General features: G+C 45.3%; 1 protein-coding gene across 1 annotated transcript in view; it reads left to right on the top strand.

Moving 5' to 3' along the window:
• Positions 1–652: 652 nt before the first annotated feature.
• actn3b (actinin alpha 3b) overlaps positions 653–12,657 on the top strand; it is a 28,829-nt gene continuing 16,824 nt past the window's right edge. Inside the window, 1 exon segment of the mRNA XM_030118885.1 lies at positions 653–1,080. Coding sequence (XP_029974745.1) covers positions 946–1,080 — 135 coding nt within the window. The 5' untranslated portion in view covers positions 653–945.

A 12,657-nucleotide genomic window follows, 5' to 3' on the forward strand; every position in this document is an offset into this window, starting at 1 on the left:
CAAAGAGGGAACAATGTTTCCAGTCAGATCCAGCTCATTTCAAAGAGTCGTCTCGGCGGAAAGCCGAACGAGGCCACCAGGAGGATTTTCTTGTCTTTTTAAATGGATGAATGTGAGATCAACATGTCTACTGTGAATGACAAATCCTACTATCAACAGACGTAACGCTGTACGGTTGTCAACATATATCTCTCTGATATAACCTGTATTTATTAGAAATGTCGAAGCATTTTACAGTGCATGAAAATCATCAATAAACCAACCTTTTTTCTTATTCAAGTGTCTCCATGTGTCTTATTGTGATGGAATATTGCACTGTGATGATGAAGAACAGTGTGACTGACTGCTTGTGTTGTTGAGATGAAATGAATGAATGAATTTTAGACATTTTCCAAAAGCCAAACTTTTCTCTGGTTGAAAAACGTTTACGTTTCCTGACACAGACTGTGCATTTTTGGATTCTGGGAAAGTACGGCTGGAGCTGGAGGCCTGGGTTTTGCCGCTGAGGATCACTAACAGCGACAGGTGCATCGCACAGGCCATAAAAACCTCCGGGGCGAGAAGGAGGCGTTACTGACGTTCCTCCACACCACTCAGCGGCCGGGCGGCCCTGCCCGCCGGGACTCTTCCCCGCCTTTTGCACCTTTTTAGGCTCAGAACCCGATACCCAAGCTGTCGGTTCCCATACTTATTGGGGTGCGGTCACGTGTGTCACTTTTGACCAGGAAAGGAGCACCGGCGGCCAGCAGGGTCTTCTGGTAGTGGGAGCACCACCTCCGCACAGGCACCTCGCACCAGTGGAGTCTGGTCTCTGCAGCCCCCCGACTGTCTCTCCCCTCCAGAGCGAGACCCCCAGGAGGTCATCGTCGTTTCTATCGCTGATTACTTTTTTTTTTTCTTCAATAAGCTGAGGGGGACTTTTGAAGTCCTGATAGAGGCGGAACCATGACAGCTGTCGAAACCCAAATGACGTACAGCAACTCCTACACGATCCACCATGAAGAAGCGTACATGACCCAGGAGGAGGACTGGGACAGGGACCTGCTGCTGGACCCTGCCTGGGAGAAGCAGCAGAGAAAGGTAGGTTGGGATTGGCGCGCCGTGTGTAATTACGCACCGATTTGTGCGTTCTCACATTCTCGGCTCTTTCTTTCTCCCATCAGTCTTGATATGAATGCATCTAACACACTGTGGGATTATTCAGTGGGACTGGGCTCAGGCTGGAGCGGGGCATCTGCGCCCTGGCTGTCCTCGCACCTGGCACTTCAGTCCTGCTGGACGCTGTGTGGGCAGATATTTTAGGCCGCGGAACTTTCTCAGTGTTGTCTTTCAGTTACCCCCGATTGCCTTGCAGACGGTCTAAATATAAGACAACCCTGCCCAGGCTTTCCTCTGCGTTCAGAGTCTTCAGTTGGGAAATACACAGTAATGGACCAACTTTTACTACAAGAACTGCACCAGGATCACTTTAAACCCTTTACACATTCTGGGTGGAGGAGGGTTTTATTTTAATTTAAATACCAATTTTAAAAATATCTACTGACTACAATGGATCTATACCATCAGAAGGACTGTCTGATGTTCATCTTTAACCTGCACCGTTATTGCAGGCCATAAATTCAGATAGTACTTTAATGTTTTGGTAAAGAAGCTTAAAAAACATGTATAAAAATGCACAAATTCTTTGAGAGTACAAGAAAAAATAATCCATAAATAAAGATATAATTTGTATTGTCCAAACTCTTCTGATCCAGGCTTCTGGTTGCCTCGGTAACGGGCCCTGGGAGTATGGCGGATGAGGCTGACAGGTGTTTTTAATGAGCTGAAGTCATCTGACACAGGTGACGTCTGAGGCTCGAAACTGGGACAAAAACAAAACAGGCAGAGCCTGAAGCACAATTTATAACATGTTTTCTTTAAATGACACACCTCCCAGGCATTTACTGATACTTCGCTCAAAAGTGGAGCTCGTTCGTGGCGTTGGCCTCGGCCGCCATGTTTCAGAGGTGACCACACAGCCGCAGCTGAAAATAGCTGCCAGGTAGATCACAGCTTACGGTTTAAAAATAGCAATCAGCTATAACTGTGTCTTAGCATTCTATTTTGTAATGTTAAGATGGATTCAGAGTTCTTACAGGTCCAGTTTAGCATTGAACCAGCAGTCGACCATGTTTGTTTTAGTTCCCTCTTTTTATGCTGCTCTGCATCCCAATTTTCATGTCAGCTGAGCAAAAAACAGCTTAAGAGACACAAAAAGTAAAACATATTGTCTTTAAATTGCACAATAAATTCATTTTTATATTTGTATGTGAGGACAATTCTGCTTTGGAGAACTTCTCATTGGGAAATGAACGTAGTGGAAGTTAAAATTGATAATGAGGAGTGAAGTCGGCTCTTCCTGTTGAATATCCTCCAATGTTTGCTTGGACAGACAGGTTATTGATAAATGTCACAGTTTGAATAAGCTGTATGAATTGTGAGGAATTCACGCTCATGGCTTCTCGCTCCATGTTTACAAAAAGTTTACTGTTATCGTCTTTACAAACGGTGCGATGGCTCAGTGTCCTCATGGGTGTGATATAGTGGAATCTAATCAAATGAGGGGGACTTCAATAGAACAAACGAGTCACTGAATAGTCGAAAAGCTGCAGTAAATCAGTCGAGTTGTTCTGTCAATGCGAAGCATCCACCTCCTATAGAGCGGCAGCGCAGTGACAGGCTGAGAGACCTCGACAGATGGGGCAGGGAGAGAGGGAGATGGCAGCGCTGCTAGTTATACACCCGGCTTGGTTTCACAGACCTACAAATAAACATCTTCCTATAAATACATTTAAACTTGCCCGGCTCTGACTTCCCTCTCTCCCTCCCTCCTCCTGCCGTCCTTCTCTCGTTGTCTTTTCTTCAAGTCATTCTTCCTCTTCACATAATTCTCTGGATCTCGTCGTCTCTTGTCAGTGAGTGTTTGTATTTTGTCCCTCACACCTGAAAAGCCTTTAAACGTAAGGCGATATTCAGGGAACGGGCCTCCAGGGGCCCTGGAGTCGCCACCCCTCGACCTCCCGGAGGAGCCGGTCATGCTACTCCTTTGCTCTTCTCGGCATGCAAAATCTAGCTTAAGGAGCTGATATCAGCCCATAAATATAGCCGCCGCATCATTTTGCGATGTAATGAATATGAGAGGAGAGCCTGGCGGCAGCTGTTGTCTCCTCCATCCTTGAAGTTTCAGTGGAAAAAGCCGCTCAGCGCGCCGCGCGGTAATAAAGTGTTTGTCAACACACAGTGATGCCGAATCCGATACTGGACATTTGAAACAGTGTGTGCCTGGACGTCTCGCTCTGTGTGTGTGTGTGTGAATTGTACATCTCTCACAGTGGTTTATATTTATCTCAAAGCATCCCTTGCAGGTTGCTAACTAAGTGATTCACGGCTTGATTTAGAGAAGGAATCTGATTCAATGGCAGTTGGCAGCGATTGTGTTGGATATTGCATCTTGTGGAAGATGTCAGAAGGGAACGGGATCTGAAGGGATGAGATCTGGTTTTGCCTCGTTTCTTTTTTCTTTCCTCAAAGAGACCGTGATCCGAGGAACAAGAAGGGCCGGGCTGTGGTGCGGACCGGCCAGAAGTGGGCGATTTCACGTGCCGTTGGAACTTATTGATGTGCGACTGCAGCGAGAGGCGCCGCAGCTCCACACGGCAGTGATCGATAGCCGTTTAAAGATTAGCTCCGGCCGCGGAGGAGCTGCGCTCCCAGGATCATCTGTAAAGCGGAAACAGGCAGTGATGGTCTCTGCACGAGTCTCAGCGTCAGCACAAAAAAGATTTTTAATGTGGAGAGGTAAAATTAAAAACGGCGAAAGAAGTTGAGCCCGGTGATCAAAGTCTTCTTCTTCTTCTGTTTCACATTGTTTGGACGTTCAGCTGCTGAGTGGATGACGATCTGAACTTAACCTATAAATATCCATTACATCGGGTTATCAGCGGCTTTATTGGCTCAGCCGCCCCATTAGCGAGGGGGGGGGGGGCTTACTTGAACAGAATCCACAGACCGGGTTCCAGCATTTGGTGGCGTTAAAGTCAAATTGGAGCAGGAAAAACGAGTCATTATAAAGGACATATGTGTGATAGTGGGCTCGGTTCAAACTGATATTGTGAAGAATTTATCAAAGCTTTCAAACCAAACATTCTCATAAAACTGCAGCTCTTTTCAGGTCAAGAAAAGTTTTTTTTCTTCTGATCATTTAGTTGAATTGATGGGGTGCAACCCAATTTAAAATGGGATTTATTTATTTTAAGGTGCATTCAAATGTTCCTTTAAATCCCACTCATCCTGTTTCTGTAATTCACATTTGGTATATTTTCTTCATTTCCCCTGCATTATATTCCATTCTGTGTGCAATGAAGTGGTCCAATAGTGTCCCTCTTCACGTTCAAGTGTTATAAAGATATATATCCAGTAATGTGATCTTTATCCACTCAACCCGATGTGACGTCCCTCTGTGTGGCTGAGGAGAGGTCTTAGGGTGCCGGGTAATCGAGTCTATTCTCGTCTAATCTCATTTTGCACCTTAACAACTCGTCCAGGAGTGTGTGGCGGCCAGACGGGGTCAGTAATCTCACCTGCTACCTGATTCTCCGTGAGAAGAAACAAACGCCGACCTCCCTTTGGGACACTCTGCCACTGATCTGCATTGAAATCTGTTGAACATTCGCTGTATAATATCAACCCGTTATCGTATAAGAGTGTAATGCTTTTCATATTTATATTGTTTGCGCTTCATAATCGGCTCAGTGAAGCAGATCTTTTACGTACTTGTTTAAGCTGATGTCCCGAGTTTAGCAAGAAAATCTTCATCTTACATTGAAGGTAAATCAGTGTGTTTTTCAATAATCATCCCAATGAGAAAATAAAACAGACATGTTGTCTTCTCAGTGCCGTTTTGGTGACGTGCTGCCGATTTGCCTCCCAAAAGCAGAAAGTTGTTCACGTTTACGCTGTTGGTTTCGTCCAGTAATACTTCTTCTCACCACAAGATGGTGTCATTCAGAGAAGCGTTTGAAGAAATAGTTCAGTGGATGCAATGAGATGATCCACCATTTACCTGCAGGAGAGGATATAATAAAAACAATCAGCCTAAAAACCAGATGAACAGGGTGACTGGCGTGGATGCTTCGCCCGCCAGTGAGAGAGCAATGAAACAAGAATATAAATTCTCCAAATATGAACCAGAGCGAAAAGCAAAGAACTCCAGCATACAGAGTGAAGTGAACATAAAAGGCAGCTCAACTAAAAAAAAAACAAAAAAAAAAAACAGATGAAGACCAGACTGGTGACAAAGTGACTCAACACTGCCACCTAATGTACAGCACAGGAATCATAAACCTTACAGCTCCTGTCTCAGTGGGCGGGGACACTTTCTCAGGATTTGGATGTAAGAAATTGTGAGACATTTAGTGAGAATCTTCATTTGGATTTTCACTGAATTGATTCTCTGTGTTTTACATTAATGTTGCATCAACTCCTGCTGAAATTTGGTTCAAAATTCACACAACTCTCAGGCTCTAGATGCTATGTGGAAGATATGTTTTAATGGTTTTGAAGCTCTTTACTGTCTTCTAACAGTCAAGACTCCATATAAATGTAAATCCCGGCCCCTCCATCAGTCCTGGGATACAAAAATATCCCGCAGTGGATTTTAAAGGATTAGTGATGGATGAGAGACAACTGGACTTATTTTGCAGAAAGTAGAGGTAGTGGACATTTTGAACGAACGTGTTTATTACAAAATGTGAGGAAGTTACCATCGCCTGCAGATGTCTGTGGTCAGCATCATGTTTTAGTGCTCCGTTCACAGGGTGGTTACAGTACAAGTTGTGTTCAGCCTGGCCTCTGCTCCTTTGCAGATAAATTAACATTTTTGAGACGACAGCGTCTTAACCTGCACCATTAGCAAAGAAACTGCTGGACTGAATTGACTGTGTCAGACTGGCTCCACTGGTCTGAGCTGATGGCTCAGCATCTGGGATGCTCTTCCCATGATTCACCCTGTCCGGGTTCATGTGACTCCGGTGAAGGAACGGCCAAACTGTTGAAATGATCCGTGGACCTTAGAGCTCTTCTGAGAGGTTGGGTTTTTAACATGCAGGTTAACGTCCATACAGGTAAACAGGAGAACATCACACTGTCATGACGCTTCCTATGCACATTACCTGGTTTTGAAAATAAATCTTGGAATAATCTTCAATATTACCACAAATCACTTCAAAGCTCCAGGTTTGAGTGAGATTCCAGACTAATAGCATTGAATCGGTGTGATCAAGCAGCGTACTGTAAAGTGTGTGTGATTGGAGGCTCACATGTAGAGAAGGATTTGTGGGATGTGCGTCTGAACGTAAGTGGAGAGGTGAGAGAGCCGGCGGTCAGATCGAATAGCAGTTTCTATTCCAGAAGCCGTGTCCATGTAGGGAGGCTTCTATAAACTGCTTTAGTGCAGGCGGACGAGTCCGAGGAGGCCGCAGGAAGGGCTGAGGAGTACCTCCGTGTGTGAGTGTGTGTGTGTGTGTGTGTGTGTGTGTGTGTGTGTGTGTGTGTGTGTGTGTCATAGCCTTCACGGTCACTTGCCGTGTTTCATTTGCGTGAAAGCGCGTGTTCTGTAAGCTGCGTGCGCGGCTTCCTGCAAGGCGCCGAAGGCTCGAAAAGTTCCTGCGAGGTGTTGAAACGGGCAGAAGGAGACACGCGATACGGCCGACGAGCCAAATGTACGAACGATGACTGACGAGCCGCGAGGGCGGCCATCTTGATCTGATCGGAGCGATTCCGTCGGTCCGGGAATAGAAGCCGAGGTTGGATTAGTTGGAAAATCGCCCAGTTGACAGTATATAGAACAAAAATCGCTGCTTCCACTCAAGATTTGCAGTCGGTCCACATCAATGTAGACTAGGTTTGGAAAACAACAAGACGTCAGCAGCAGTCGGATCCACAGTCAAACACCTGCATAGCATCGCCTGAAGCTCTTAATGATGTCTGGGTCAAAAACCCGTCTTTATAGAAAGCGAAGTGAGCCCATAATAATGCGGGCGCTGGACGGCGGCCGCCGCACAAAACAGATATTTATTTATAGGAGCAGAAGCGCCAGTCGTCAGTCTGAGACGACGGGTCTCTTACAGCAGGGCTGAGCTCACGGACGGATCATTATGAGCCTCAGGATGGTTTAAACGCCGCTGTGGAGAGGCGGCGTGTGTGCTGTCGGTGCTAACGCATGCTAGCTCAGGAGACCCCGGATGACGAAGCACCCAGTGGGGTGGGGTGGGGTGGGGTGGGGGGTGGGTGGGGGGGTTCACTTCATATCCACGACCTGCGAATAACAAGAATGAAACCAGAGTTGTGGGGTCATCTGACAGCACTAAATAGCTTCTTTTTTGCGGTCGTCTCGCGGGAGGCCAAAGTCGAAGTGCAAGGTCGACGGCGACTCGCCGGGAAACGTGTTCAGAGGCTTCCAGATCGGTTTCGCACACATGAGAGGTCCTCATGGTCAAGGTTTCCGTTCAGAAGGAATTAGCTGACCCTGTATTTGCCTGGACAGTTTTGCCTCTAATTTCAGAGAAAGAACCGGCCTCCTGAAATTAGACACGGCTCCCCTCCTCCTCCTCTTCCTCCTCTTCCTCCCGTCCTCAATCTCAGGCCAGCCGCACCGTCGTAAATCCTCTGCAACCACTCAGAGCTCGGGTCCCGGGCTCATCAAACGACAAAAGGCTTGCCGCGCCGCCGCCGCCAGCCGTGAACCCGCTCGCTCACCTTCATTCCCCGCCGTCAATCACGCCGGTCGGCCGACGCATCTGTCCGACTCGTGTCAGGAGCAAACACTGAAAGATAAGGATGCGGCGTCGGTCGCTGTGCATGTGCAGCGCGAGCAAAAGGATTATGGTTATTACATAAAGCCCAATCAGAGTGAAGACGCGGCGCCATAAAGAGTAGGTTTCGACCCCGCGGGCTTGTTTTCCAAGTCATTAAACAGACCAATGTACCAGAAATCATCCCAACCGTTTTCACTAAACGGCTTATATCAGAACAGCATCAGCATAAACGTTTGCATAGACATAAAAAGAAAGAACGACCAGCCTGGAAATGATCATATTTTTATCACTTTTCTTCTTTCAATTAATTCTCATGTAAAAAATGAGGGTTATGACTGAATGATAAAACTTTTAGCTTCCACTGTTGTTTTAATCAATTCTTCTAATAAATTTGAAAAGACAGAAAAAAAACAAACATCCAAACTTTTTTTCAACAGCAAGACAACAATAAAGTTTAAGGCAATAAAGAAGAAATAAGAGCATGTGAAGATTCAGACGCTGAGTTGATAAATAGGTGTTTTCTTATAGTGTCAGTTAAGGCTGTATGGTGTTAATGAGTGATGTCCTGTGAAGACATAAACTGAACTGCAGTGAACTGTTTCCATATAGAGTTCAGCAAGTGAAAGAAGACAGTTATTAATTGCAATAAATTCATTAAAAAATGTGCGATCAGCTAATGGATTGACAGGCCTGGTTATTCAATACCTTGTAGACACAAAGTACAAGCAAACAAATCAAGAATATTAATAGTATGTGAAGGTGTGAAAACAAGCCGGGCTCAGTCGAGACAGCAAGAAACGGTATTAACACCATGATCTCGAGATCTTTTTTTTTAAAAATACAGTTATTACAGAACTCGGCATGATCTCGTATTTCATATTCATCTGTCAGTGTAATTTTTTAAAAATGAGATCTTAAATATTCATATTTCAGATATCTGACCTATATTGCTTGGAATCAGCCCTTGTATTGCATCTGGTTACGTTTTGACTCAGGCCCCATTTACACAATTTACACAGCCATTTTTTGAAAATGATGTCTGTTCACACGGAAACGGCAGGAACACTGAAAACAGTGCCAGGCCACGGCTTTTGTAATGAAACCACAGGACGAAAACAGTTATTGATATTGTTGCTGTCCTGTACTGAGCATGAGCTAAAGAATAATTTGTCGTGACCTGGTTCATTTCAGAAAAGATGTGTTTTCAAAAAGTTGTGTTTTCAGGTCCTCTGAGTTGGCTGAACAAACCCCCAAAACGACACGAAGGTTTTCGGTTTTCACTTGAAAACATTGTTGTGTGAACAGGGGATTAGTGTGTGGAATAATGTACACAATGTTTGTGTGTGTGTGCTGATCAGACAATATTTGACTCTTGCAGTAAAAAGAGAGACATGTAAAGTTGTGGCTTTACTGTTTGCCCCGAGTAAGAGACTTAACGTAACATCAGTTCATGGATGATCCTGAGCAGATGGATAAAACATTAACATTCAGGTTACATGATTCCCTCTTCCGCCCGTGGTTTTGCTTGGGGTTGCCTCTTTGCTGGTCGATTTCGGCCTGGATGTGGAAACGCTGTTAACTTCTGGCTCGCTCCGTACACGGCAGCAGCCGGGAAGCCAGAGGAACACGGTGCAAGGCGGCGTAGCAAAGCCGGCACCCAAGTGAAGCAATTAATATGACAAGGCAGGCAGATGGTGGTGTCAAAACACATGATTGACTAAACCAGGTTAGCCTGTCACTCACACACACACACACACACACACACACACACACACACACACACACACACACACACACGCACCGGCGGAAAACAAAGCCTGATGCTAATGAGGGCGGAGCAGTGCTTCCATGTTTTAATTTCTGAGCTGCTGTGCATGTGTGTGTGTGTGTGTGTGTGTGTGTGTGTGTGTGTGTGTGTGTGACAACGTTCATCCTTAAATCTTTAAAAGATCGGCGTTGTTCGGTGTGTGTTCGTAGGCGGAGGGCTGTTGTCTTTAATCACCTGCTCCACCTGTTCTCCCCCCTCCCTGCAGCTGAAATCCCCCTGTGCCTACACTGTATCTCTCTGGCATCTGGCACGGCCCTGATGCACACACACACACACTCACACACACCAGCTTTGGCTAGAGGAGGTGTCCTAGGCCTTTTATCCTCTAAACACCGACATAAATCCGCGGGTTTGGACCTTGTATCGGCGGCCGGCAGCGGCCTTGTTGTCGGCGGGGTCTGCGGGTATTAGACCGTTAATCCTGCGTGGGGAAGAGGCGGAAAGCGCGGTTGGTAAATTGATGCCGGGGATTGATTCACTTACAGTTCATGAAAATGGAACTCGCAGCCTGCTGTTAACACACCGGTCACCTTTTATCGGTTTGAGACAGGGTGAGATTGATGCGTCGCCTTCAGATCCACGGCCGCCGACCCAAATAAACACATCCGCTTCGGTTCAGACGGCTCGGTCGCAGTGTTTTATGTTTGTAATTTACCTGATGACTTTAAGTGCAAAGACCTTTAAAGAAAAACATCTTCATTTGGTCCGTCTTATTTGTCTAGGTTCATCATCTCATTTTTTTTCTTTCTCTAGCCTATCTGCCAGTTTTTCTGTTTAAATGCTGTCAAAAAAAAGAAGCAACAAACCATCTTTCAAATGCGGTGTATAAATGTCAAATATGTCCATCTGTCCATCTTTTAAGCAGTTTTGCTGGACTTTGGGGGGCTCTGGAACTGGTCTCAGATCAGATCTGTGATCAGAACCATGAGAGAGACTCTCACACGTTCAATATATAAATTCATAAATCCAAGTAATTACATGTAGTAGCTCAGAGGGCAGATTATAACTTGTAATCCTTTAAAACTGGGTTGTTAAACTTAAGGCCTGAGGGCTAAAACTGAAAGCTAGCTAACTAGCATCAGCCTCAAAGCCTTGCTGTCAGGGTGAGTCTGTAAATTCTGCTTCGTGTTGAGATTGTAGTCATTTCTGGTGGTAATCGTTTGGTTTTGTGAAAGGCTACACATTTTTATCAAGTAAATTCTGCGCAACAACAAAGAGAAACTATAAAGGTTAGAAATTTACATTGAAGAAACTTTCCCCTCAAACGATCTGTCGTCTCCATCAACAATGTCTTTGTCACGTTTTTGTTTTTCAAACTGAGAGGTACAGGCTGGAACAGCCTCGGTGAGCAGGGCTAGACCATCGCTACTTCCTGGTTCCAGAGCTAAACAAGCAGTAGACCATTCTGACTGTGCGGTTTTTTTATTTACAGTTGAAGATGGTTCAAATGTGGCTAAAGTGACTTTTCTCCTATCTGTGATGAACTAAGAATGTCTTCTAGTTTCCTCTTGTCTTTTCTACACGCTCTAAAGTAGCCAAATGAAACGAAAACCAGGAAGTTGCGTTGCATGCTACATGCTAAAGATTTTCGGGGCTCACACACCGGCGATGCCACATGCTAAACATGATTAAAGTCTGTCAGATACACTCATTTACTTTTCCGTTCTACAGCTAGCATAGCGCAGTGTGCAGATAGACGCTATGCGTAGCGTCTATCTGCACACTGCGCTATGCTAGCTGTAGATGTGAGGCTGTCGACAACACCTAGCGTACTTGTATTTTAAAACGACTGTTTTTTTTTGCATCCCTAGTAAAAAGTCTTTGTTTGGGGCTGTCAGAAATGCCGTTTGGGGCCGTGGGTAAAACTCCCCGCCCTTACGTCATTGCCCCCAAATCCTCCCCGTGGCACCCAAGTTCAGGGCTCCGGGAGTATTTTTAACCCGTAGGTGAGGAGGAGGAGGAGGAGGAAGGGCGGGGGTCGCGGAGAGGGCTCAGAAATAACGGCAGCACCTGTTGTGTGTCTTCGAACCCCCACCTCCCCCCACCGCCACCGCCACCGCCGCCGCCGCCGCCCCCTAGCCCTTCCCCGGGCCATGTCACTTCGTCAGCTGTTAAAATGGAGGCACTCGGGGCAATTGTTGTTTACAAGAGGCGGCTGACGCAAGAAAGTGACGACAGTCGGGCGGCCCGTTGGAAAAACAGGCCAAATATGCTGCTGCTCTTTGTTTTTTGACAGAAATCAGTTTGACAGCTTGTCGAGCAAAATGTTGAAACCCAGAACTTTTCTCAGTGGTGGATAAAAAAAATCTCCTGAAAGACTTTTTTTTCCTCTCTGTTTTGATTGACACTTGCTCTTTAATGGCTGTGCTGTTTGTCCACTCGGGCCTGATGTGGCTCAAGGGCGACCTTTAGCGTCACTTCGATCACTTATGTAAGAGCTTTCACAGTCTTCACAGCTTTGTCAGAAAATGTCAATTTCTGAGTGTTTGGAACGTCTTTTAATCATGTAAAACTGTTATCTGCATCTGTTTTGTGTTAAAGTCGTGTCAGATATGGGAGTTTTCATGCATTTGATCTGTTTTTACTAGAGTGAGGAGATCTTTCATGCTTCATTTGGATTCACTGATGGATGCAGAGAGTCTGGTACATTCATTAGTTAGCTAATACTTAGAACTATTCAGTCAGGAATGAATCATTTTACTTAATCTAATTATTGGCAAGAATTATAAAATGACCCTGAGAATAAAACTTACTGATATTGAAAAAAGTCTTTAAGACCAAGTCTTGTTGCAAGCAAGTCATTCCTTAAAACAACCAGGTGCTTTCTGGTTCAATACATATTTTTCCAGACTTGTGTGTCCTCGGCCTGTTCCTGACACGATGTGATGCTTTGCTGGTGTGATTCTTGCTGCCATCTAAGAACTTTAAGGCCCCGTTTACACAACAGTTACACTGAAAACATATATTTTTTAAAAA

The sequence above is a fragment of the Salarias fasciatus genome, chromosome 3, assembly GCF_902148845.1.
Source record: "Salarias fasciatus chromosome 3, fSalaFa1.1, whole genome shotgun sequence".
Classification (NCBI taxonomy): Eukaryota; Metazoa; Chordata; class Actinopteri; order Blenniiformes; family Blenniidae; genus Salarias; species Salarias fasciatus.